Source organism: Engraulis encrasicolus, chromosome 20 (assembly GCF_034702125.1).
Source record: "Engraulis encrasicolus isolate BLACKSEA-1 chromosome 20, IST_EnEncr_1.0, whole genome shotgun sequence".
Classification (NCBI taxonomy): domain Eukaryota; kingdom Metazoa; phylum Chordata; class Actinopteri; order Clupeiformes; family Engraulidae; genus Engraulis; species Engraulis encrasicolus.
In genome coordinates this window covers 39,171,131-39,183,630 of record NC_085876.1, presented here as the reverse complement: position 1 = coordinate 39,183,630, position 12,500 = coordinate 39,171,131, and the positions used below count along the sequence as shown (strand labels likewise).

The 12,500-nt window shown below is 44.5% G+C and overlaps 1 protein-coding gene across 1 annotated transcript in view; it reads right to left on the bottom strand.

Moving 5' to 3' along the window:
- Positions 1-12,500, bottom strand: part of cthrc1a (collagen triple helix repeat containing 1a) — a 22,071-nt gene that overhangs the window by 8,193 nt on the left and 1,378 nt on the right. The window contains exon 2 of the mRNA XM_063185937.1: positions 4,457-4,675. Within this exon, the coding sequence (XP_063042007.1) occupies positions 4,457-4,675 (219 nt within the window). The remainder of the gene's footprint in view (positions 1-4,456; positions 4,676-12,500) is intronic.

Below are 12,500 nucleotides of genomic sequence, written 5' to 3'. Positions count from 1 at the left end.
TTAAGGTTCTTGAGATTTGAGCTGTTTTATTAAAAATGTGGGTATGTTAGAGCTGAATGAACACATGCTATTGCAAAATGAAGCCTCTAGCTTTTAATTGCAACTTTATTTCATGTTTTTATGTGCTTGGGGGGCTGAGATATCTAGGTTTTAATAGGGAGAGGGCACCTTTTCCCAAAAAGGACTTTGGCTAAAATGGGTTAAAGGGGTTTGAGACTGTCCCTACAATTTAGGGATATCTGCTCACTGTATTTACCACCAGGCTGAAAGTGTTAGGGTCTTGACAAAAAGTTTTTTCTCAGTAGAAGCTGTGATTTAATAGCCTGATTATCATCGACGTTCAAATCTCTTCGAGACTTGGTCTGACCAAGAGCATAACAATTAATGTTTCCCAAACGGCATGGTTGACCTGCCTCCCTTGGTTTGCTTATGGTCCAAAAACAACTGCCACCACTGACCATCGACGGTGATGCTGTGGAGAGAGTGAGCAGCACCAAGTTCCTTGGAGTGCACATCAGCAATGACCTCTCTTGGACCACCAACACTACATCACTGGCGAAGAAGGCCCATCAGCGTCTCTACTTCTTGCGTAAACTAAAGAAGGCAAGTGCTACACCCTCCATCATGACAACATTCTACAGAGGAACCATAGAGAGCGTCGTGTCCAGCTGCATCACAGTGTGGGGAGGAAGCTGCACGGAGAAAAACAGGAAGACACTCCAGCGTGTTGTGAACACAGCGAAGAAGATCATTGGAGTACCACTCCCCTCCCTGCAGGACATTTACACCGCACGCCTCACCCGAAAAGCACTGATGATCATCAAAGACACAAGCCACCCTGCACACAAACTGTTCAGCCTCCTGCCCTCTGGAAAGAGGTACAGGCGCCTCCGTTCCCGTACCACCAGGCTTGCAAGCAGCACAATGCATCAAGCAATCAAGATACTGAACACTCAACCCACTCTCCCTTCACTGTCAGCCTCTAGCCAGCCAGGCCACTGACAACGCTCCCCCCCCTCATCCCCACCACCATATCTGCGACTGAACATTCCACCTGCACTACTACATCTGTGACTGAACTTTCAACCTGCACTAACTCAAAACATACACATGCACACACACACACACACACACACACACACACACACACACACACACACACACACACACACACACACACACACACACACACACACACACACACACACACACACACACACATACACACAAGCACACTGCACTTCTGCACAAAACCCAAACATACACACACTGACACACAACTCATACTCACACACATACACACACACACACACACACATACACAGGTACACACACACAGACGCACACCGCACTTTCTACCCGCACTAAACACACACACACACACACACACACACACACACACACACACACACACACACACACACACACACGCACACAAAACACATACAAACACACACACACACACACATACTGCTGCTGGTGTATTTAATAAAACCTTTTTTAATTATTTATTTTCTTCAAATGCTACTATTACTATGTCAGAACGCTATAAAGGACTTTTAGAAAAAGCACAACAAAATACCTCCTCTTAATGTATGTTCTCTACAAGTCTTCTGTTGTCCAGTCTTGCACTTTAAATGTCTGTATGAGCAATGTCTACGTCCATACTGTCTATGTCCATGTATGAGTACTGTCTATGTCTATACTGTCTATGTCCTTACCTAGATTAGTCTATGTCTGCATGGGAGAGCAAGAAACGCAATTTCAAATTCTTTGTATGACCAGTGCATGTAAAGAAATTGACAATAAACTTGACTTGACTTGACTTGACTTGTTGCTTGCTTACTGACAAAGTGGGAGGAGTTCCCGTATTTTCGGGAATCAGAAAGTACTTGCATTGCTCTTGACCTGACTAGTTGCATCGCTGAAAGTGTTGCGTCACTAGGAGGGCACAGCATGGGTGGTCTTCCTGAGTCACCAGCCATTCTAGCCACAATTGTGTTGAATATATTTTCCCCCTAACCATCGCTGTTAAGGTGCATATATTATCCAGCATTAGCTCCATGTGAAATCTGCACTATTGATTAAGTAACAAAAGGGTACACCCCAGGGTTTGACTTTAGCCAGGGTGTGTTACGGGAACTGCCCGAGCTGTCGCAGCTTGTTTTTCATATTTCACAAATGTGCTTAATACCATCAAATGACACAGCAAGTGCTTGTTCTATTAAATAGTATATTTAAAATAGTAAAATATTTTAGATTTAAAATAGTAAAATAGTAAAATAGTAAAAAATATAAAAATACTACACATAAAAACTCTGAGAGCTCTCCTGTGGCACACAAAGTGAATTCCATACATACTGTAGGCCCTGGTAGGCATGCTAGCGGCAACATTGACAGCAAAGACCTGACTCATTAAACACCCTTTGAGGAGTACCATCACAAATATGTGATTAGAATTTTGCCCAAATTTTGAGTTCTCATTATGATGTCATAAGGACTTTGCAAGATTTTTAACACCGACTTCTATGGGAGCGGTAGTGTGTTCAAGTAAAATTCTAGAAGAACCTGGGGAAAGTCCTTACTCCTCAAAGGGTTAAGTGCCCAGAGTGAAACGGTTTGGTCTACCACACTAGGCTAGTTTTTTTTAGTGTGCCACTCACATCAATCTTGATTAAATCAATGCCCTGCCAAGTAATCACCCGCCTATGGAGTGTGTCGATACTCTTTACACACAAAGTGATCCATCAAGCCGAGGTTCAATGCCGTAGTTGAGGGAGCCTAACGCAGCTCCTGATCCCTGGGGCCGCCACTGTACTGGGGTGCATTACTCGAAAGCGTAGTTGCTAACTATGTTAGCTACTTTGATGGTTGCAATGCAATTTCCCATTGGCAACTACCGAAGTTGATAACTGCTAACAACTACGCTTTCCAGAAATGCAGCAGTGTGTCGTTATGGCTTGGTAGCTCAACTCGATGGGTGGCTTATATTGATCTGACATTGGGCCACCCACTGATGCGTCGCAATCTTGCCCAGGTCGATGCCAAGGGTGCCGGAACGAGTTTTGAAGTGGTGGTGCATTTTTTTTCTTGATTCTTTATTTCTTAACAATGTTACTGCTGCTGCACTCCACTCATTTGTCTGTAGTAAAAATTGAGATAGCCTCATCTAGGCAGCCCAAAAGTGAGCATGTCAATGCACCACTACATCCCCCCTTTCGGCACCTACTATGGTCGATGCCATAGTTGAGAGAGCTCCAGGCGCCCTGCTTGAAGTTGGGCCTCCACGGCTCTTCAAACACCTCTGTCATGCATTTGCCCTTCTCCGCTTTCATGTAATGGCATAGTAGGTTATAAAATCTGGGACGGGCACGGCCGTGGCTCAATCAGCTGGGCACTGGACTGCTACACCGGCGACCCGGGTTCCATTCCGGTCTGAGGTCATTTGCCGACCCTTCCTCGTCTCTCTCTCCCCGCTCATTTCTTGTCCCTCTGTTACTGTCCTATCACAATATAGGCATAATATACCCTATATATAAAATCTGGGACAAAGTGTGGGGACTTTCACAAGCAGACCACCAACATTGGAGACTGCCACTTCAATTTGGGGACGCCCCGTCATTCTATCCACAAGATTAGTTGTGTTATTGTATATTATGTTGGAAAACTCTTCAAAGGCTATGGTTTGCCTCCAACAAAATGTTTAATCGGGCTAGTAATGGGTGTGCCCCACATCACAGTCTTGCCCAGAGTGGTATCAAAAGCAATAGTTTTTGCATGCCACGTTATCATACACAATTGTCACTCAATGTGCTATAGAAAGAGAAAGAAGAGAATTATTATGGATATAATTATTTAATCAGACTGTAGATAAATAATCAAATGCAGAGGAAAAATGAAGCTATTTTTTTTTTTTTTTAAACATGCCACTGTTTGAGCAGTTCTAATTTAAACAGGAGGCTGGTTCCAACATTTGGCAGCCTGATGGCTAATTGATGCTGGAATTGATGCTCAGCCACTGTCCAATAAACACACAGCATGGAGACTATCCTGACTCACAGAGTGCACAAAGTGAAACAGTTTGGCCTACCACCAGACTAGGATAGTTTTTGTGTGTTTGTGTGCCACTCACATCCAACCTTACTATGACAAAAAAAGATTCCTTCAAGGTTTAGGATTTTCTTTTTGCTTTCTTAGGCAGGATAACATTTCCTTGCAGTCTTCCTCAAGATTCCTCAGGAAATTGCTATTGAGTGCAAACTTTTTTGAAACTTTTTTGTTCAGGAACTGGGGTGTGCACAAAGACTCCTTCCAAACGAACTCACATAAACCTTGCCTAGATCAATGCCCTGCCCAATAAGCACATGCCTATGGAGAGCGTCATCAATACTCATCCAAACCACATTTAGTCTTCTGTGAACTGCTCCACCGGCAGCCCACCCACCCACTGACTCACCGCAATCTTGCCCAGGTCGATGCCATAGTTGAGGGAGTTCCAGGCACACTGCTTGAAGTTGGGCCTCCAGGGCTCCTCGTAGCGCTCCGTCTGGCACTCGCCCTTCTCCCCTTTCAGGCCGTCGCGGCCGGGGATACCTGGCGTGCCCGGAATGCCGTTCACTCCCGGGTTGCCGTCGCGCCCCTGCGTCCCAGGCGGACCCTGGAGACAAGTCCCATACTGAAATAGAAAACGGTGAGAGAAACAACACACTGACTCAGTGCCTTTCAACGGGTACGAGATGTATCGCCAGGGAAGCCGACAGGGGGGGTGGTCAAAGCGGTCAGTTGTCCCGGGCCTAAGGAGAGTGGGGGCCCAGAATTGAGTCTTCATTACATTGTATGTATAGGTTGGGGGGGCCTTTTGAGATAACTTAGTCCTGGGTCCTGCCAAAGCTGTCAGCGGCTATCTTGACAACGTGTACATAAACACACACCAACATAGGCTACACGTCGTACGTACGCTTACACGTGATCTGACACTGTACCTACCATACCACCTTGAAAACCCCTGAGTGACCTATAAACACACCCCTACATTTGATTTGATACCTCATATTACCCTCAATAACCTGTAAGCGTACACTGAAATGTTATTAGATCCCTTGCTCTCAATAACATGTAAACACCATACACGAAAAAAGTTATTTGGCACCTCACCAGGTGTTGAGGTTGTTTATGTACTGCTGGGCACCACAGACTACGTGTACTTCTCATTCTCATATTCACAAGATGCTTTGGTCAAAACATGTTGTTCTCTAAACAGTTGCCTCCTCCAGTTCTGTGGCTCTTGTGATTTTTTAACTCATTTTGGAGCCAAGTAATAGTATAGGAGCAGGGTTGCTGACAACTTTTGTTGGGCCCAGGACAAAGTCTTCTGAAAGGGCCCCTACCCAATCCATACAATATAATGGGAACCCAGTTTCTTGGCCCCCTATCCTCCTGGGCCCGTGTCCGGGACAACACACCCGTTTGTCCCCCACTGTCGGCGGGCCAGTATAGGAGATTTGAAGCGGTTTTGATTTGTTTTAGACTTGACGTATTTGCCAAGCGTAAAAAAAGAAGCTTATACAAGGGACCATTTCGGAATGCAGAGCCACAAGACAGCTTGATTGTGTGATGCGTGAACTGCACACGACCTGTGTCATTCTGTTTGTTTCCCAGTTTTTTGCCTTGGTCAGCCTACGTATAGCACGTCAATCTGTTTTTGTTCACTTCCTGTTATTGTACATCACTCCATCATAGTAAAAAAAATAAAGAAAGAAAAATGCCATCTCAGCGTGAGGGCTCGTAAACAGACAGTCCTGATTCAGCCGCCCAATGCTCCCTGTTTGTGGTTTCTGGGGTCAGAGAGACGGCGCAAATGTATCACCCTTGGAGATCTGTGAAACGGAACGCAAGCAGCGTTCAATCAGACCTCTGATTCATGCACATACACAAACACACACACACACACGGCCCAGAGAAAGCCGGTGAAATCCCCTGACCACATCCCAGCGCTTGCAGACGGTGACACAACACTTTCAGAGAGAGGGGTGTGTGTGTGTGTGTGTGTGTGTGTGTGTGTGTGTGTGTGTGTGTGTGTGTGTGTGTGTGTGTGTGTGTGTGTGTGTGTGTGTGTGTGTGTGTGCGTGTGTGTGTGTGTGAATATCACTAAACGCAAAAAAAAGCCACCAGAGAGCTATGGGAAGGGCGCCAGATGACTTTGATGGCTCATTTTTCTTTTGTGGAGGAGTTGAGTTGAGTTGACTTGGCTTGGCGGTGGCTTGTTAAAATCTAATCTCTATAGAGGGCAGAGGCTGCCTTTGGAGATGTTATTCAAACGTTTCTCATATGTTCTGAAGACATTCTTCAGCCCTTGGATGCGACTCCCATTGAGGTGCACTGACTTGACCCATTGTCTGGTTTTAAGGCATGGAAATGGACCGACCTTCCTGCCGGGGACTGCCGATATTATGTAACGGCTGAATTGGAGACATCTTCAAAAGGCAAAGCATTTTTTACGAGGCAAGCAAAGCCCATTCTTAATTGAATGTCTGAGAAAGCAAAGAAAGACAGACTGCCTGTGAGTCAGAGTTACAGTAATCTACCACCAGAGAGAGACGCTGAGGAGGGGGAAGAGAAGAGTTTGCATCATGGCGTAATCCCAGACTGGCTGGATTGCAAAGGGATGGCAGCGTGTATTGAAATTCTGCCATTCGCCACCACATCACTTGTAAAAACTTTCCGCCGGCTACCAGAAACAGGCACTCTCAGTCTCTCTCATGCCGTGCCTGCGGTCTGCTTTAGCCATTTAGGTTAGTCACACCATGATGTCACACCGTACAGTAAGAGAATCTAACTGAGAAGCTACCAGAGAATAGGCAACTGGGGATGGATCTCAGGGATAGCCTCTAATTACTAAAGATATAGTTGTAGCATCTCGTTTAATCAGAATAATGTAACATCTAATTTTGTTCAGAATAAACCTCAGAATCAGTTTTATCAGTTTTAAGTATAGTCCTGTTTATATTCTGCATACAAATAACTCAACCCTGGTGGTTCATTATTAATCATTTATTCTAAATGTATAACATCTATGTTATAACAAGTAATATGTATGCAGGTAGGTCTACTAACATAAGGGGATATATGGAGCAATATCATGGCCCTGTATTAACAAAAGACCTTTTCAGAGCACCACTAGTCTAATATTATTATGCTAGGGCTACACTACATGTCAAAAAACATCTGCTGTGGCCCTACCACTAATGGTAGGGCACTCCTCTACTACGCCAGAGAGGGTAGAGAGAGAGAGGTTCCATTGGCCCATTGTTTCCGGGTTCTATTATTGCAAGGGGGAGGGAGAGGAAATCCCCCTTTAGGCAGACCTATGCAGACCTAAGGACTGTTCTATTCAATGTAGGAGCATTATGACACGCCCCTTTAGGCAGACCGGAACCTGGTCATGTTAGGTGCCCATAGAAAACTATTATGTTGGCATATCTCTATATACTTAAAGAATCTCTGACTACGCTGCCGACCTGGGTTCGATTCCAACTTGGGCCCTTTGCTGACCCTTCCCCTTCTCTCTCTCCCAACTCACTTCCTCTCACCACCTTCACTGTCCTGTCGTATAAAAATAAAAATAAAAGCTTGAAAAGCCTCAAAAAATACTTTAAAAAACGTCAGGCGTAACCATTGACATAACAATTAGCTTCCACTGTAAGCAATGGAACTTGGTTTACCACATGGTGCAGTGCAGCCAATATTCTATAGAAACAGCCCATTCTTTTCAATGCATTTTCCATCCCCAGCCTTATTACAGTAATTCCAAACAGGCATAAAAATAGCAAAATAGCATCCTTTCATACTGCAGGGCCCAGAGACCTTTCCATTTTATGCCTCAGGATGCAATGGACCTAAAAATTGATGGGTCCTTTTATAAACACCCGTGCATTTGTGGTCCCACCATTCCAGATATAGACTGGCAATACTGAATCTTTTTTTCCGCATGGGTAGTAATAGAATAGTTGTCAGCGAATTGAAAAAGGCTGCCATGTTTTGGCGTTTCTCGGGCCAACATTCAGTTTTGATTTCCACTGCTGAGAGAACACAATTGCACAGCTGTTTAAGCCACGTCCGTAGCAGACTCTCAAGAGCCAGATCTCACGCAACTTTCAATTCAACACACCGTTTCCCAGCACTCATCTCACACATTTTTGTGGCTTTAGTGTGTGCTTTCCCTGTCGTATACTGTATAGAGATAGCTGTGTGTGGATTTTTCTTCGGGAGGGGGTTGGCCACAAAAGCTCTGATGTCTCCTGGCAATCGTCCTCTGCAGGAGGTCAGGGTGGTGGGGTGGCTTTACAAACATACTCTACTCTCTGTTCTCAGTCTGTCCACATCACCAAACAGCTCTCTCACTCTTTCTCTCTGTCTCTCACACAGACACTCTCTCTCACACACACACACACTCTGACTCACTCACTCACCACAGATTTGTTTGAGTAAACCTTTTCTTCCCCAACCAGGAGGCCAGAGTTTGGGGTTTGGGGAAAAAAAAACACTTTTGGGTTCATATAATAAAGTATTGTCAAAAAAACTATGATTGTGTTGGTTGAAGTCTATGATGACCCAATCATAGGCTGCTGCCACAGCTGGGGGTTGTTAAGTAAACAGGCCCTCCCAACAAAACCTAGATACCTTTGGCACACCGTAGTTGTGGTTCATGTGGGTTCACACAAAATGGGGGTTGCACATCTGTCAGCACTTCATGACATGAGTCAGACATCCAGGCAGGGCTCTAAATTAACGCACGCCAACACGCCAAATGCGGGTGAAAATCAATTTTGGCTAGTAGAAAAAATCATCCACTAGCCAAATTGGCCAGTAGACTCTAGCGCGCGCCCGAACGTCAAAACCGCTGCCAGCACAGATCTGTGGCTGACTGCCGTCTGATGAACGTAAAACGGCGCCTACATTACCCATGATGAACATTAGTTCTAGGCCTACCGTCATGATGTAGCCCACACCCATTGGCTGGCCGTTAATCACAATAACGCAGCTTCACATTCATTGGCTGCGTGTTAGATGCCCGCGCTGGAACTACTGTTGATCAAATATTTTCAATGAGCGGACTAGCGCGGATTACTTCGGTTTTGTAGGTTTTGGACGGGTGAAAAAGAATGTGGCAGTGGTTAGAGAAAGGTTATGTGTCGGCGAATGCAACTTGCAACTGTAGTGACGCTGAAATGGAGTGGTGGTGGTGGAGCGAAAACGGCATGAGTGGAGGAGCATGACAGCTGACTGTCAAAACCGTGTACCCCCCCTGCTGTCAGAAGTCGTCTGATATTTGCGAGGTCCTCGCAACTACCGTACCTACGATGGAGTTGTCGTTTCCTAATAATGCCCACGCCATCGGAAATACCATGCACGAGTTTGACATGGATGAACGAGTAAGTGAAAAAAAAAACGGTAACATAAAACTAGCGACGCTATGAAAGTAGCAAAGTAAGCTGGTGGTCTCCGTGATGTTATTGGATGTCTACTAGTTTAGACATAGCGTCGCCTAATTATTGTCATTCCAAGCGCATGATATTAGAGTGAAGCAAGTATTAATCCTGCAGGAACCTAAAGGTGTGAAGCAGCAGCAGCAGCAGCATAAAGAAACACACAATGCAGACATCATACACATCGCACTGAGTTGGCTGTGTGTGTGCGTGTGTGTGTGTGTGTGTGTGTGTGTGTGTGTGTGTGTGTGTGTGTCCTCCTCTTCTCCTCCCCACCCCTCTCTTCTGTGCATTGTCCATGGCATTTGGCCTAGTGTGTGAAGTTTAAGTGATACTGTGTGGGGGATATGAGGTTTTGTAGTGTTTGGTTGTGTGTGTTTGGCTAGTGTATGTTGAAAGTCTGGTATGTGTGCAACATGTGTGTTGAAGGCATGCTGTTTTTGTGTGAGGTGTAGGCCTATACTGCATGTGAGGTTTGAGTGATGGTGTAATAGGCTAGTGTTTGGCTGTCTGTAGTATATGGTCCAGTGTAGGTCTGGTATGTGAGAGGCATGTGTGATGCAATTCACTGTTTTCAGAGGAAATTGAATAAAAAATAATGAAAATGCAGGTAATAAAAATAATTACTAAATAATTATAGAATAAACTGAACAGTGAAATATGTTGAGTATAATGTTTATATTGTTTATCTGTGTTGAGGATATAGTTTAATGGAATAATTAAAAGCAACATAATTAACGCATGGTTTATTTTGGTGAGATAAAAAAAATGGCTAGTTGACCTTCCATTTGGCTAGTAAGAAAAAATGTCTACTAGCCAAATTGGCTGGTGGTGGAAAATGTTAATTTAGAGCCCTGCATCCAGGCGTTGAGTCCCGGTGTCCTGACGATATGGCCTCACCATCGAACTGTGCTACAAACAATAGGATGCATTAGTTTTGGTGTTGTTCAATTTGAAATGCTTGTTAGGAGTGCCCTAAATGTTTTTTGTATGTGTCGCGATCACTTGACTGCAGCACATCAAATCGAGTGATAAAAATGATCTGATCGGATCTAAACTGCTCCTGAATCAGTTGTTAGGGTTAGGGTTAAAGTGATGCTGTCCCATTTTTGGAAATAAGCTTAATTTACACCTTCCCTTGAGTTAAATAATAGGGTTTTGCCGTTCTCCTGTACTTTTAGCTGTTCTCTGGGTATGGCAGTGCAAATTTTACCCCCATGCTAGCAGTTAACATTGAGTCCTATGAGACCAGCTGGCGGCTAACTGGTCTCCTAGGACTCAATGTTAACTGCTAGCTTGGAGGTAAAATTTGCACTGCCATACCCAGAGAACAGTTGAAAGTATAGGAGAACGGTTAGAGGGGAGGGGTTAAAACTATGTTATAACAGCGTGCTTGCAGGGCAGGATTAACGCACAGGCTTGATATGGCTGCAGCCTAGGGGGCCCCAATTGGGAGGAAAAAATCGATATAATTGGAAAAATATAAGAAGATGTGGTATTGATAACTCAGTCTTCCATGTCAGGTAGAGTTTTAATTCTCATTAATACTCCTCTTGGGTTGTAATTTTGTGACGGAATTTGCCTTCTGCGGGGGCCTACAGCAGTGTTTCCCATACATTGAGAAACTATGGTGGCCCGCCATAGTTTAAATTTGGCCGCCATAGTTTCCGAAAATGTTAAAAAAAAAAAAAAAATCCTTTTTTTTTTTTTTAACGATTTCTGTTTTTGTTAAAAACGATTTGAATTACGATTTCCTTCGCATTTTCCTCCTGGAGTAAATACATCCTATAGAGAAAACCACAAGTGCTTGAAAGACAGAGGGATCAAAAGCCTAGTCAAGTTGTTGTAGTTAACTTGGGTTTGGGAGCAATAAAAAAATCGATATAATTGGAAAAATATAAGAAGATGTGGTATTGATAACTCAGTCTGCCGTGTCAGGTAGAGTTTTAAATGTCATTAATACTCCTCTTGGGTTGTAATTTTGTGACGGAATTTGCCTTCTGCGGGGGCCTACAGCAACCTGTAGCCTAGGGCAGTGGTTCCCAACCTTTTTCTTCAGGGACCCATGATTTTACCATTGTAAGCTTTGGTGACCCAACTGCGCGAGCGCCTGCATGAGAGGGAGTCACATGATACCCTCTGTTTCCTGCGAAAACTCATTTTTTGTCATTTTATTCCTCAATTCGTCTTCGGTCAAATATAGAATAAATGTATAATAGCACTAACATTTTTTGCTTCTATGCATATATTAGTTAAATGCTTTGTCATTTATTCAACATGGGCTATATATGATATTTGAAATGAAACCCCTTTAAAAAAGAGGGCTTCGCGACCCCCTGTGGATCTTTGGCGACCCACAGGTTGGGTCCCGACCCATAGGTTGGGAACCACTGGCATAGGGGACCCCAGGCCTTCTTAATCCAGCCCTGCCTGCTGCCGGTAGCTCGTCTCGACACTGGATAGCCAGGTAGCGTGTGAGGTGAGAAGGAACCACACATCTAACCCAAGCTGTCAAGAGAAGGAGACCTCCTGAGCAGCCGTGAAAGAAGCCCCTGTTCCCCTGTTTCTCTGCATCTGTGATATAGGCCTACAGCTGCATGTCATTGTAACCCACTCCATGAAGCCCCGTTAGACATAACAGCACCCTGTGTGGAGAGAAGCACATCAAAAGGCCCACAGCTCTCCCAATGCCTCCTTAGACTGGAAGAGGGGGAAAAAAACTTATAGCCTAAAAAGAAAAAGAAAAAAAACATCCACACATGTTGAGGCTCGCTCGTTGGTGCTCAGAAAGCACAGATGCCAAATGTGATATCCATAACACATGGGCTCAATTCTGTTCTTGGGGAGATCTTGGCGAGATGGAATCTTCTCAAGCATATATCCTCTCAAGCAATTTCTTAAGGCAGGACCAAAGAGGGTTAGCAGGCAGACAAATTTGAGAGAGGAGTCCAGCGTTTCTGGGCTCAATTCTGTTCTTGGCAAGATCCTGTGATGGTATCTCGACTTCCAGGCATG